Source organism: Apteryx mantelli, chromosome 1 (genome assembly GCF_036417845.1).
Source record: "Apteryx mantelli isolate bAptMan1 chromosome 1, bAptMan1.hap1, whole genome shotgun sequence".
NCBI lineage: Eukaryota > Metazoa > Chordata > Aves > Apterygiformes > Apterygidae > Apteryx > Apteryx mantelli.
Genome location: NC_089978.1, coordinates 4,449,134 through 4,461,288, shown reverse-complemented (window position 1 = coordinate 4,461,288; position 12,155 = coordinate 4,449,134). Strand labels below are relative to the sequence as shown.

Below are 12,155 nucleotides of genomic sequence, written 5' to 3'. Positions count from 1 at the left end.
AGCCATCACAGAGATTAACACACAAAAATATAACTATGAGTTACGATAAAATTATAACTCCATGCAATCCACGTAAACGCTATTCCATTAGTGTTTTAAAAAAATAAAATAGCTAAAGGCTACTGAAATTTCTGAATTCTGTCCTACTAAGCAGGGTGATAAATACACCTAATACAAATAATTTTGAAGACTGCCAGTTTGCCAAAGAATGACTTGCTGTTCTACGCTTAGCAGTGTTTAAAAAAAAGTGTTATTAAAAGCCGTACTTCAACACTAGCAAAACAAATTCTTTTGATACTTATGTAGGTGTCTTTCATTCAGCAACCCATTTCTGCGACCAAACAAACCAACCCCACAACAGATCCCAGTTAACCAAAAATAAGAATAAAAAGGGGCCAGCCCAAGAATCTGTCTGAAATTAGCTGCAAAATAAAGAAGACTGATGCTATTCTGGAAGGCATTCAGAGTAAGATTCCAAAGAGCTAATTTACAAATCAAATCAAGGAATCATGCTGAAAAGACATCCTGCTCTCCTGTCCTGATTAAGCAGACAAAATACAAAGCAGAGTCACTTTGGTTAACTATAGAGTCTGCACAGGGATGCTGAGTGACCTACAGAAGCACTTACAGCTTTGGTTACAAAACATTTGCTAATTAATGCAATGGTTATTACTAATATCAACATTTATTTAGACAACCATGCTACAATATTTAAGATACTAATTATTTTTCCTCTCCTAACAACATAAAGTAATTCCAGATACAACCATGTAATCATTTAGCAGGCATAGACAGTTTTTTTTTTTTTCATTTTTAATAGAGAACCTCTACACTAAGGCTTTAAAATGATGGCTTTTTAGAAGTTGGCAAAGATTACAGAACAGTTATAACTAGGTCCGTCAGCCTTATGTCAATATAGGAAACACTACCTGGTGTGCTCTGTTCAATGTGAAACAGCCAAAAAAGCTTAAAAAAAATCAAGTTTGTCAAAGAAAGACCATTATTTCAAATGTAAGGCTGCTACCGTCATCCCATTAGTCAGTTATAAACCCCAAACACTGCAGAATAACGCTAGCTACTGCACATCTCAGGATACGTTTCAGCCTCACTTGCACCACCGCTTTCGTTTGCTGAGGAGTACCCTGGTATTGCAGAACTGCCAACCAACTAAGATGTTGGGTTGAGAGCTGGAAAAGCGGGACCCTTTATCCAGCTCTGCTGATCTGTTTTATGACTGTTCACTCCGCCCGTGCTCCTCTCCGCCCCAGTCTTCTGGTTTGTCTGTTTAAACCGAGAGCTTCTCTGCCCTAGAAGACACGGCTGCTACAGCTCTGATCCTCTGCTACACTGGCAGGGCCCCCTTGTGGGGATACAGCTCATGCCAGCAACGAAAGATTTTTTTTCCTGTCAGCCTAGGTTATGTCATTGAAGGAGGTGTAGCTGCAGTTCTGTTTGGCTCAGCTGCACCAGCAGGGCTCTGCCAGCACACCACCGTCAGCTGGGGTGGAAGTTTTTTTCCACGCTCCCAGTCAACAGAGCTACGTTAACGAAACCGAGTAGCACAGATCCGGTCCAAATTTTTTGGCATCGCACACACTCCTTCTCCTAGTTTTCATACTTCTCGAGTCTCACTTAAGACCTACAGCTGTCACTTCAATAGACGTGCAGCTTAGTTCCAACAGAGCATGCAAAATCAGACTGTCTGCTTCAAAATAATGCAAATTCCAGATTCCCAAGAAATGAAATAAAAAGGGTGAAGTGAGAAAAAATAAATTCTCATCTCAGAAAATAAAGCGGATTGCTTTACAACCTATGAGAACCTTGGCAGTGTCAAGTAGCGCAGCACGCAATCTTAACATTCAAGTAAAATCAGATTGAGAAAAGCTAAGTGACTTCATTGTCACCAAAAGTCAGTGACAGTCTCAACTTATTTTTTGACATCATCTGCTAGATTATGCTCCTCAGCAGAAATTCTGAAATCTGTTTTTTCATTCTAATGCTAACCATCGTTTAACTGGCAAAAAACCTTACCTAAAGAGCTTGATTTTTCTGTATTTAAGAATGGGAAAACCACTGCGTTAGACCAGATCAATGATCTGCCTAGCAAAGGATACTGTCTCCAGTAGTAGCCAAGAGTGGGTGCGTAAGAACAAATATTTTTATTAGTTTCCAAAACAAGGAGTGTGTCTTCTTGTACACATGTATTTATATAGCTAGAGCACCAAAAATTTTCCAATAGAGATACATTTTCTTTGGGGTGAAGGACTTAGATATTGAACTACATTTCAAACAACGCAACAAGCTCCTGTTATCGTGACAGTTAAGTGACATCATTGTTTTCACATTTCCCTGACAATATGTGTAACTGAAGACTGCAGACACACTATCACATAATTTTCTTCTTAAGTGTCATGTCTTTAGGACAGTACCTTTACTACTTGAAGTCAATCCCACAGAGTCGATTAAATGTGGGCTACATGATTTGGTACAGAAAAGGTGTCTAACACAGAATTAATAAACAAATGAAGAATCTCCTCTCAAATAGGTAGTATCTTGTTGCGTGTAGTCACAAAAAGAAGAGCACTGCAACACACTAACATCAAAGCAGAGGTGGACAAGGACATCCACCAGCGATTCCATCAAACCAAAACAATTCTGTTCTATTCACTTTGCTCAGGCAGAGCATCTGCCAAACATCATTTTAAGCCACAGCTGTCAAACCAATGACACATGCAAAATGCAGGAAATGACTTGTAAGTTGCCTGTGGACATATTAAAGTATTTCTTGGAAGCAGCAGGCAGGCAAATCTTAAAAGGGCAGATATACAGACCCACAAATTGTATCTTACTGTACCCAGTTTGCGAAGGATCCTCTTGCATTCATCCCTACTGAGATCCAGAAGCGTCGGCCACACAACAGGCATCTTTCCCCTGGGCTTGTGCTCCCACAGAGCTCACCCTCACTGAAAAGGAATATAAATGCAGTAAGTGCCAGTCCATCGTTTATTGATTTCTCAAGCTGATTAATGCAAACTCTCCCCAGCCTGCTCACAAGTACACCAACACATTCACTTCCATCCCTGCTCCAACCTCTGTAATGGCATGCTTTACCATGCAGGAATCAGCAGTTTCCCAAGGCCACGCACTCCCCATACTGTTTTCCTCAGATCCATCACCCAAGCCTTTCTGCTGAGAGTTTCCCATCTCCTTCTCAAGCCCTTTCTCATGCTGAAACGCTCTCCGAATTGATGTTCGAGTCTCCTCCCTCTCTTTATGCACAGAGCACCTATTATAAGAACTCTTCCAGCTAACCGCACGCCCCCCTTCCCCCCGGGGAATGCATTTAGCACCAGCCTATTATACGACAGAATGGCAAAGACACCGTGAAAAAAATCGCCTTCCAACGTACCAACCCCTTCCCCCCTCTTCCCCCCCTAGAAAAACCCAAACAGGGGAACACCCCCCTCGCCCGATGGCGAGATTTCGGGGGTGGCGGGGAAGCAGGGCGCATCTACCCCCGCCGCGGCGACGGCAACGATGGGCAAGAGGAGCCGGAGGGGAGCGGGGCGAGCTGCCGGGCAGGGAGCGGCACCGCCGGGGGGAGGGGGCCGGCTGGCACCGGGAACAAAAGCCCCGGCGCCGTGGCACCTTCCAGCGCGGCGCTGGGGGCAGCGGGAGCCCCCAGCAGGGCGCCCGGCCGCCGCCGCCGCCCCCCGAGGGCCCCTCTCCGGCCCTCGCCGCGGGGGTGGAGGTTGGGGGGGGGGGGTTTGGACCGGCGGGAGCGGGCGGCGCTGGGTCCCCTTCCCGGGGTGTGTGTGGAGGGGGGGGGGAAGGCGGCGGGAGCCGCCGGGCCGAGGGGCAGCGGCGGCGGCCCGCGGCTCGGCCCGCGCCCCGGGCCCGTGAGGGGGGCGGCGGGTCGCCGCCGTCCCGGCAAGGGGAGCTGCCCCTCTCCCCGCGGCGGAGCGCCCGGCGAGGCGGGGGGAGGGAGGGAGGGGGAGCGCAGGCGGGCGGCGCTGCTGGGGAGCGGGACCCACCTGCCTGGCCGTGCCCGGCACATCGAAAGGCTCCGCGGCGGCAGGGCCCCTCCTCCCCCCCGGTGCCGCTCGCGGGTTTGTTTAGTGGCGGCGGCGGCGGTGGTAGCGCTTCCCAGGGCCAAGATGGCGGCGGGAGGCACTGCGCGTGCGCGGCCTCCGCCGTGCACGCCGGGAGTTGTAGTTCCACACACTCTCGCGCGCGAGGACACGCCACCCTCCGCGGCGGCGAGGGACGAGGAGGCCGGTGAGGAGATGGACGAAGCGGTGCCAAGATGGCGAGGGGCCGCCGCGCGCATGCGCGACGGCGCGGGGCGCTCCTGGGAGCTGTAGTCCTCTTGGCGTTTGCCGACGCGGTGGGAAGCAGAGCCGGCCGTCCCGCCATGGCCCCGCGGCCGCTACGGGGAGCGAGAGGGGACAGAAAGCGTGCGGGCGTTCTCCTCCCGGGCGGGGCCGTGCAGGGTACAGCGCCGTGCACACTCGGGCACAGCGCGGGCTGCGCCTGGTGCACCGGGGACAAGCTGGGAGAGCAGCGGCCCCCAAACAGGAAAGAGACGTTTGCAACCCGGCGTGGCAGCGTAGCCATCCTGTGGTTTGTCAGAGGGCGCATTTTCCACGGAAACACTTCGCTTCCTTCCTCTCCCTCTATTAATAGCTTCGCGCTGTTGCAAAGGAAAACTCCAAATAAAAAGCGGAGGCAGAATTTGCCTCCGGAGATTTTGCAGGCCGGGTGTAGGGCTTGAAAGCCGGGCTGCTTCGGTGGCATCGCTCTCCTTTGCACCAAAAACGCGTGCGCCGGGCATTTTTGCCGAAGCGCAAAGGTGCGGAGACGACGGGAGAATAATCTGGCGAGCGGGAGGGGATCAGGCACTTCGGCACCGCCACGGCCCGAAACCGCTGCGAGCCAGCCGCGGCCTTCCCGCTTGTCGCGGTTTCTTGCGCTTCAGGCGTTAGCTGTTGACCGCTGTTTCCTGAAAGGAAATCCGGCGAGATTGACACGTGGCCCGGCCTTATTTGGCCATTTCTAGCTTTCTAACATAAAATTGCCGTTGGTTATGTGCTACGCTCAGGAGGACGGTAGCCACTGCTCCTCCGTGCGAGCAGTCAGGTAATTAAATCCACGCCCTAAAACCACGCTCGTGACTGCTTCGTTTTCTGCTCCCTGCGGTAATTTGTTGGTACCTAACGCAACCACGTAATCCCGAAAGCCGCGAGCGCTGACTGCAGAGTCCTGGGCCCGGCAGTTATTTTCCATATAACAGCGATTATAACTTTTGCTGTGGTTTGCAGAGAAAAGCAGCATATTACATCTTTTAAAACGTCCTTATATCTGATTGGAAAATAGAAAAGAAAAAAAAAATTCTCTGGGATGAAGCTGTAGCCTAAAAAAAATGCATGTTTGTTGCTGCAGTTTGCAGCAAGAAAGTAAACATATATATATATTATATATAAAAATCATATATATATATGTAACTTTCTGCAAGGTGATTGCTAGAAGGTGCTGCAATTTTGAGCCCCTTCAGGATGATCTTTTGACGCCAGCTCTTCCTCTCTCAGGGCTTCACTTTTGCCCCCGTGCACTTATTCTCCGTGCTTGATTTTACATGCTTTTCTGCGATTTTGCTAAGCGACCTGTCAAACGCAGGGGGTCTCAGTGAAGGGATGGCTGGACAGAGAGGAAGGAAGGGCCTCCGCTCCGCTCTGCTCTTGGTTTTCGGCATGCAGATGCCGAGAGCTGCGAGAGCCGAGAGACGCCGGTGGTTTCAGGGACACACCTGTAGGAAGCGCATCCGTGCTCTGATCCCTTTGCAGAAGTTGAGTCCCAGCTGGTCGAGCTGCGTGTCACCGGCGGCAGATCTTTTACCAAAAAGTCACCAAAAAAAAAAAAAAGAGTGGAACCTTTCTTTCTTTGCAATTTGAAAGCGTCAGTCTGCGGAAGCGTTTGCTGCAAATGCCATCAGAAGAAACTCCCTTTGTTCCTGGCTAGGCGTTTTGCTAGGGACGTGCGTAACGCAGTCCTCGGCGAGCGAGATGCTGGCTTGCTCCAGAGAGGGCTCATTGAGATGTTCCTCAGTGCTTCAAGAAAAGGTGCTCAGTGCGAACGGCCAGAAGGCAAACGCTGGTTACGGTATCTTCCATAGTTCTCAGGGGGAAAAAAAAAAAAAGTAAATCTCATTAGAAATGAAAAATCTCCGGGTTGAGCTGTAATCCAGCTTGTGCCTGCATTTTGCAGCCAGAAAATAAGAAAACCTTATTTTGCTTTACAAATGCTGGAGACAGCTGGAAGTTTTCAGAGGTGAAGACAAAGTGGATAGTGTGCTTTGAATTGTAACACCTATTTCCAGATCTGCAAGAGCTGTTATTTCCACCTAAATATAGAAAAGAAAAAAAAAAAATCTTCCCTGCAGATGTGATCAATGATGAACATTTTTCTCACTTGCCATTTTCTGTTGTTCCCTACAGTAGTATAAATCTCAAGTACTTGAAAACAATTATGCTGAAGAGTACAGTAGACTAGTACAATTTTCTCACTTCTTTTTTAAGTATTTAAGCAAGAACCAGCTGAAGGCAACTAGCGTTGTGTCTGCATAATAATACCTGACGAAAGCAAAGGTCCTAAGCTCTGCACAAAACTGAGGTGGATGCTGCAACATCAGTGCCATAGAAGAAGGTGCAGATTACAGCTGAATATTTTTTTGAAGTTTGTATATTTAAAACAGCGCACTCCCCTCTCGCACACCGTCTCAAGTGGAATCTCTGTTATCTGGTAATAGCTGAGCTCATGCTGTTACCTGTCCTCTGAGAGATCACTGGTGTGTGCTCTCAGCCCTACTCAGCAGCTATATTCACTAAATTCATTTAATGAAATCAGTTTGGCTTTTTTCTCTTTTTTCAGATCTTTATTTCTCTTTCGAATGTGGATGAAACTGGCCAATGGTATCAACAGTTATTACGGGCAAGGTAGACAGATGCTTACCAGCACTCACAGGTATACATATGTATGTACTCAAAAAAATCATATATGGCTCATTTCCTTAGGTAAACAGAATAAAAGAGATTTAAAAAATGAGCTGGTTATGCATGAACTGTCTGAAGCCGCAACTGCTGTGTTTCTGCAGATGGCGTAAGATGATTTCCAAGAATACTTCTTTTTATTAAGAATGAAGACCCAGACTTGGAAGTATGGAGGAGAGATCCAGAAAGTCCGTAAGCCAAATTCTGGTTGTAATTACAGCAGCACAGTTGCCATTTACTTCAGGTTAATTTATCTAACTGCAATCAATTCTCCATTTTCTGTAATGGGGGAGCTGAGATACAGTGGACAAAGGAAAGAAAAACCTAAATAATGAGTCCTGAGGAGCATATGTAGTCATCTGAACCAGTAAAAATCTGGCAAGGTCAGAGCTCTGCAGTGGCTAATTGACTTGGACGGAGCCATCTAGGTTGTTTCTGTACAGCAGAGAGATGATTTCTAGCAGATGCACCTGAGCTGCCTCTGAGCCGAGCAGGCTCTGCTAAGTCAGGTCTTCCTGAGTCAAGTCACACAAAAATCGTTCATCTGCTTCTAGGCCCAAACTTTTCCCAGGAGAGGAGCAGCACAGATCTTTTCATTAGACCTTCATTAAGAAGGTTATTTGGACCCAAAATGACTGCACGGAGCTAACTTGGATCTTTTACCCTAATCCAGAGAAACCACTGAAATAAGACTGAGACTTAACTGCATTTCTTTCTGTCTGATGAACAAAAATATCAGGAGTGTGCCAATATACTAAAAAAAGAAAATGAAATATGGTTTAGACTTCATTAATAAGGAAACATGGCCAAATGATTACTGCAGCTTAAATTTTCTAGGTAAATTCAAATAAACTGATTCACTGTGGGCAAACAAAGAAAATGCAGAATGTGAAACTGCCAACTTTTTTTTTTTTTCTATTCTTGCTTTCCAGATGTTAACCGCTTTCTTAGTTCTCATCACCTACATGCTCAATTTCTGTCCGATCTTCAGTTAAGGAGGACCAAGATTATACAGCACTTTCTGACTTTTAAGAAAATAAAACAAAAGAGAAATTTGTCGATAGCAGCACCACACTGAAGTTACTGCAGAAATTTCTGATGGAAATTATGATCCATACTGTCTGTGGAAGCCTCAATGCTAATGAAGACTATAGTCAATGAAAAGGATACAAACATCAGAATTTTGGAGCTAAACCCCAGAAGGTGCTTTGGGATGTGCTTTTGTGAGGAGGGTTTTTTTTTTTTGCCTTATTCCCTAAGAGGGTTCAACTATGTTGTTTGCCAGTTCTGCCCCATGATAACTACTACACCCATTCAACCAGATTTGACGGCTGATTCATAGTTGGAGAGAGTCAAATTAACGCCCTCATGCAATTATAAATCAGCTTATGTCCATGAGAAGGAACAGTGAGGTTGCCAGTGAGCACACAAGTAGCTCCAGATAAGCCACGGCAGGAGCCACCTCTTCCTCAGCCTGCAGCAGGAGACACGGGGGGAGCCGCACGTGGGGGACCTGCACATGGGGACCTAATAGATGGTGGAAGGACAGCAGGGGATGTAAGACTCAAATTCATACAAAATTTCATCCACCAAAACAAATCTGTTCGTGAACAGAGGCCCATTCAACAATGAAAAAGCCCACAAAGTGGAAGTAGCTCATAATAATGCATTTTATTTTGCGCTGGAGGAAACCTAGGATCTCACACAATTCAAACACCTACAAGCAGTAAATCATTACATTTTATTACTTGGTCATATTTGACTGGGTACCTTAGCTTTAAATGCGTTAACAGCTGCTTGTCATTATCTTTTCTATTACAGTCAGCAGAAAATTGGAACTCCTTAGGACCTGCTGTATTCTTGATCTGATGGTGACCTACTGATCAGTCCTGCGCAAGTTGTTTCACCTTTCTTGTGCCTCGCTTTCCCACTTTTATGAAGCATTTTAAAAACTAATGATAGACAGTGATACAGGACAGCTATATATTAACTATAACAGCATACTGGTGGTCTTGTTAAAAATTTGGTCAACTATATGCATTTAATCAAAGTTTGTTTCTCTTTAGAGTAAGAGAGAGAAATGTACTGACCATCAAGCACTCCTAATTTGTTTCATGTTCACTTGGACTGTAAATCCTCAGATCCCCCCTCAACTTATAGAATATGATTTTCATCAATTACACTTAAACTTCCTGAGAGCTTACAGAATATAACCATGTCTAACTGCACTTGCCTCTGTCATGTCAGATAATGGTAGGAAGACAATGAACGGTAGTTTTGAAGAATCAGCAGGGAGATGGCATGGTTCAAGGGAAAAATGGTGATTTTCACTCTGAGGATGTGATTTGTGTGCAGCCTAGGTCAGAAGTGGCAGAGCTGTACTTCTCAGCTCTTTGGGGGCTCCTACGAAATCAGCCTAGCAGCCTCATTGCAGTTCCTACTGGATTATTAACTGCATCTCAACTCACACCGCTACAAACTCCATTCTCTTTGTGGCACACTGCTGACTGATCCTGTACAACCCGAGCTAAGAGCCTGATTAATACAGACTCTGAAGTATCCTCTTTCTTCAGAGCAGTCTATTGAGGGTAGAAAGGAGGCACATCAGCTTGGTACTACATGAGAAACATGCACAGCTCCTGCAGCTGCTTTTTTGCCTGCCATAAGCAGTGAATGTCAACTTCCATGAGTCTTATGCTCGTAATTTCACAAGTAAAACTGGAAAAACAGGGGAAAAAAAATATATCAGTATGCTAGAAGTGAGAAAAGAAGAGAGGCAAGAAACCCACTACACTTTTATACTAAGGTGAATGCAACCTTGTAGATAATTTAAACTTTTCAGGAATTTAAATGTTTGGTGTTTTGCCTAACAGTAGATATTGCTGTGGCACCTTCTGTATTGCTATTAAAGCAGAAAAGATGGTCATTGCAGTTATTCATGCATGCTTTTTTTGACTAGGTTTTCTGTGTGCAGTTACATGCAAACAGACATTCCAGAACTCCAGCATGCAAGTCAGCATAGCCTCTAACACAAACTACATTGTTCCTTGGTCTTTTTTTTTTGTTGTTTCCAAGTTAAATGGCTTAACCAATGGAGTTTCCACTTCTCTTAAGAGATTTTTCAGTGGCTTGATACATTTCCCTGACATAAGAATCTTTATTTTAATTTCATTCCATTACTCTTAGATCACTCCCAAACCCTCTCTTCCTCCTCGAGCTCTTTCCCATCATATTTTTCTCCCAGCTAAGATAAGAACACAAGCCTCAGCAACATTTGGGCATTGGCAGGTTGCCAGAGTGGCCTTTTCTACACAGCCTTGTCAGATACTGGGATTGTCTCTGTAAGCCCACTGCTATTTGTATTTAAATCCATAACATATTTCAACTAAACTTCACCGAACATAGCTTTGGGTTGCCAGTTAACAGAAGAGCTTTTTTTCTCCTGTTTTAAGTAATACATATTACATTCAAAATGCATACTTATTTTATAACTCATAAGTCTAAGAACTTCAGCGCTGAAAGTACTTATATTCAGCAATGCTTAAATACATCCAAATGCCAGCTGAGCATCTATTTAAATGCTCTGCAACAGCCAGGCAAAAACTTGATTATATAACCTCAGATAATGAAAAAATGCACTGTGTCATTCTGCTGCCTGTGACAGAGTAAGTTAAAGCCATACCCTCTGCCATTTAGGGAGACAGCGGTATACCTCCATTCTCTTTGCAGTATTATGCTGAGAAGAAAGCAGAGGCACTTTAAAATAGAAAGCATGGGAATAAGGCAAATGATTCAAGTTATAGCTACACTGCTGTAACTCATGTCCTGATCTATGTCCACATATACATATTACAATCCATCAGTAGTGGTCTAGTCTACCTTTGGATTTGAGGGAAGATGCCCCAGTTTAGCATCTAGCAGAGTTCAGCCACTCTAGGAACCAGTTTGCATTATATTTTTGGTGAGCTTGTATGTGTTTCCTCAAGTTACACTTTTAACCCATCAACATACTACATATTGCTTCTAAGTTCAAGTCAACTCATCAGTGGATAACTTGCTCCCAACTTTGACCGAAATACTTTTATGAGGCTAGATGTGCTAGAAACCTGTATCTCAGAGCAGGCAAATATATCACCTGGATGTATTCCATCATTCTACAGAGACTGGACCACAGGGCAGCTCCACAAACAACAGCACAAATACAGTTGAAGATCATGATCCCTAATGGCCAATGAAACCAGGCATTTCCTTATCTGGACAATCATTGTCCTTATTTTTCCCTAAGAATACAATCATTAATAAAGGATTAATAAATAAGGATGACTTATATTCTCTCAAGTCTTGCACGGAGATATAAATGAAAAAAAAATATATTCCCCAATGGGGAAATATACTATTATATGCATATTAAATACACATCTGACAGTGACTGATTGGTTAGTATATGTTTTAAAATGACTTTGCCTCTAAACACTTGTACCAATATATTGCACAATCGAGGCAATTTTTTTGAAGAAACAAGGATGGTAAATTAAGTTTAGCACCAACAACTAAAAATGAACACTTCCAAATAGGGATGGGCAGGCAGGAATTTGCTAGGACGCCGCTTTGTGAATCCCTGCCGTAAAGCTAGACCGACTCCATTGGCACGTGCTGCCCACGCAGCAGCACAGCAGGCTGCAATCCTCCTCTTTGGCTGGCTGAACTCTTCAGACACTGCAGCAGCTCAGGTGGAAGTGAGGACTGAGCACAGAGCAGCTGCATATAATTTAGAAGGCTGTTTCCTATGCAGAGAGGGAAGTATTAACAGTCCAGAACATAGAAACCAGGTAATGCAGAACGGCACTACAGGACTATCTAAACACCAAGGCCACGCACTGTATTCTCCCTGGAAGAGTCAAGCAGGGGCATGCTTCAGAGTGCACAGTTTTCTCTTAAATCTCACCACCTTTGTCAAACTGATAGATATTTCCATGCACTCATAAATACATGGATAAGGAGTATGAGCTTCAGTAATGAGGGTCTGAGAAAGAATAATACCTCTTCACAACTTTAGACGCAGCTTTGTATAGATAGCTTAGTATAGGTCACTTGAAGAGCTATGCCTGT

At 45.1% G+C, this 12,155-nt stretch overlaps 1 protein-coding gene and 1 long non-coding RNA gene across 9 annotated transcripts in view; one reads left to right on the top strand and one right to left on the bottom strand.

Annotated features, from left to right (window-relative positions):
- EMSY (EMSY transcriptional repressor, BRCA2 interacting) overlaps positions 1 to 4,151 on the bottom strand; it is a 40,847-nt gene extending 36,696 nt beyond the window's left edge. For 7 of the 8 annotated variants that reach the window (XM_067310658.1, XM_067310862.1, XM_067311114.1 and 4 more), the window contains exons 1-2: positions 4,035 to 4,151; positions 2,855 to 2,963 (exon numbers count right to left, since the gene is read on the bottom strand). In XM_067310658.1, coding sequence (XP_067166759.1) covers positions 2,855 to 2,924 — 70 coding nt within the window. In that variant the 5' untranslated portion in view covers positions 2,925 to 2,963; positions 4,035 to 4,151. Of the gene's footprint in view, positions 1 to 2,849; positions 2,964 to 4,034 lie in introns of those variants that run through there. The other variant, XM_067310800.1, reaches the window with a different exon arrangement.
- A 300-nt stretch (positions 4,152 to 4,451) lies between these two features.
- Positions 4,452 to 7,258, top strand: LOC136991101 (uncharacterized). The gene is made up of 3 exons (XR_010883130.1): positions 4,452 to 5,139; positions 6,928 to 7,020; positions 7,151 to 7,258. It is a non-coding gene; the product is annotated as an uncharacterized lncRNA (long non-coding RNA).
- Positions 7,259 to 12,155: the final 4,897 nt, after the last annotated feature.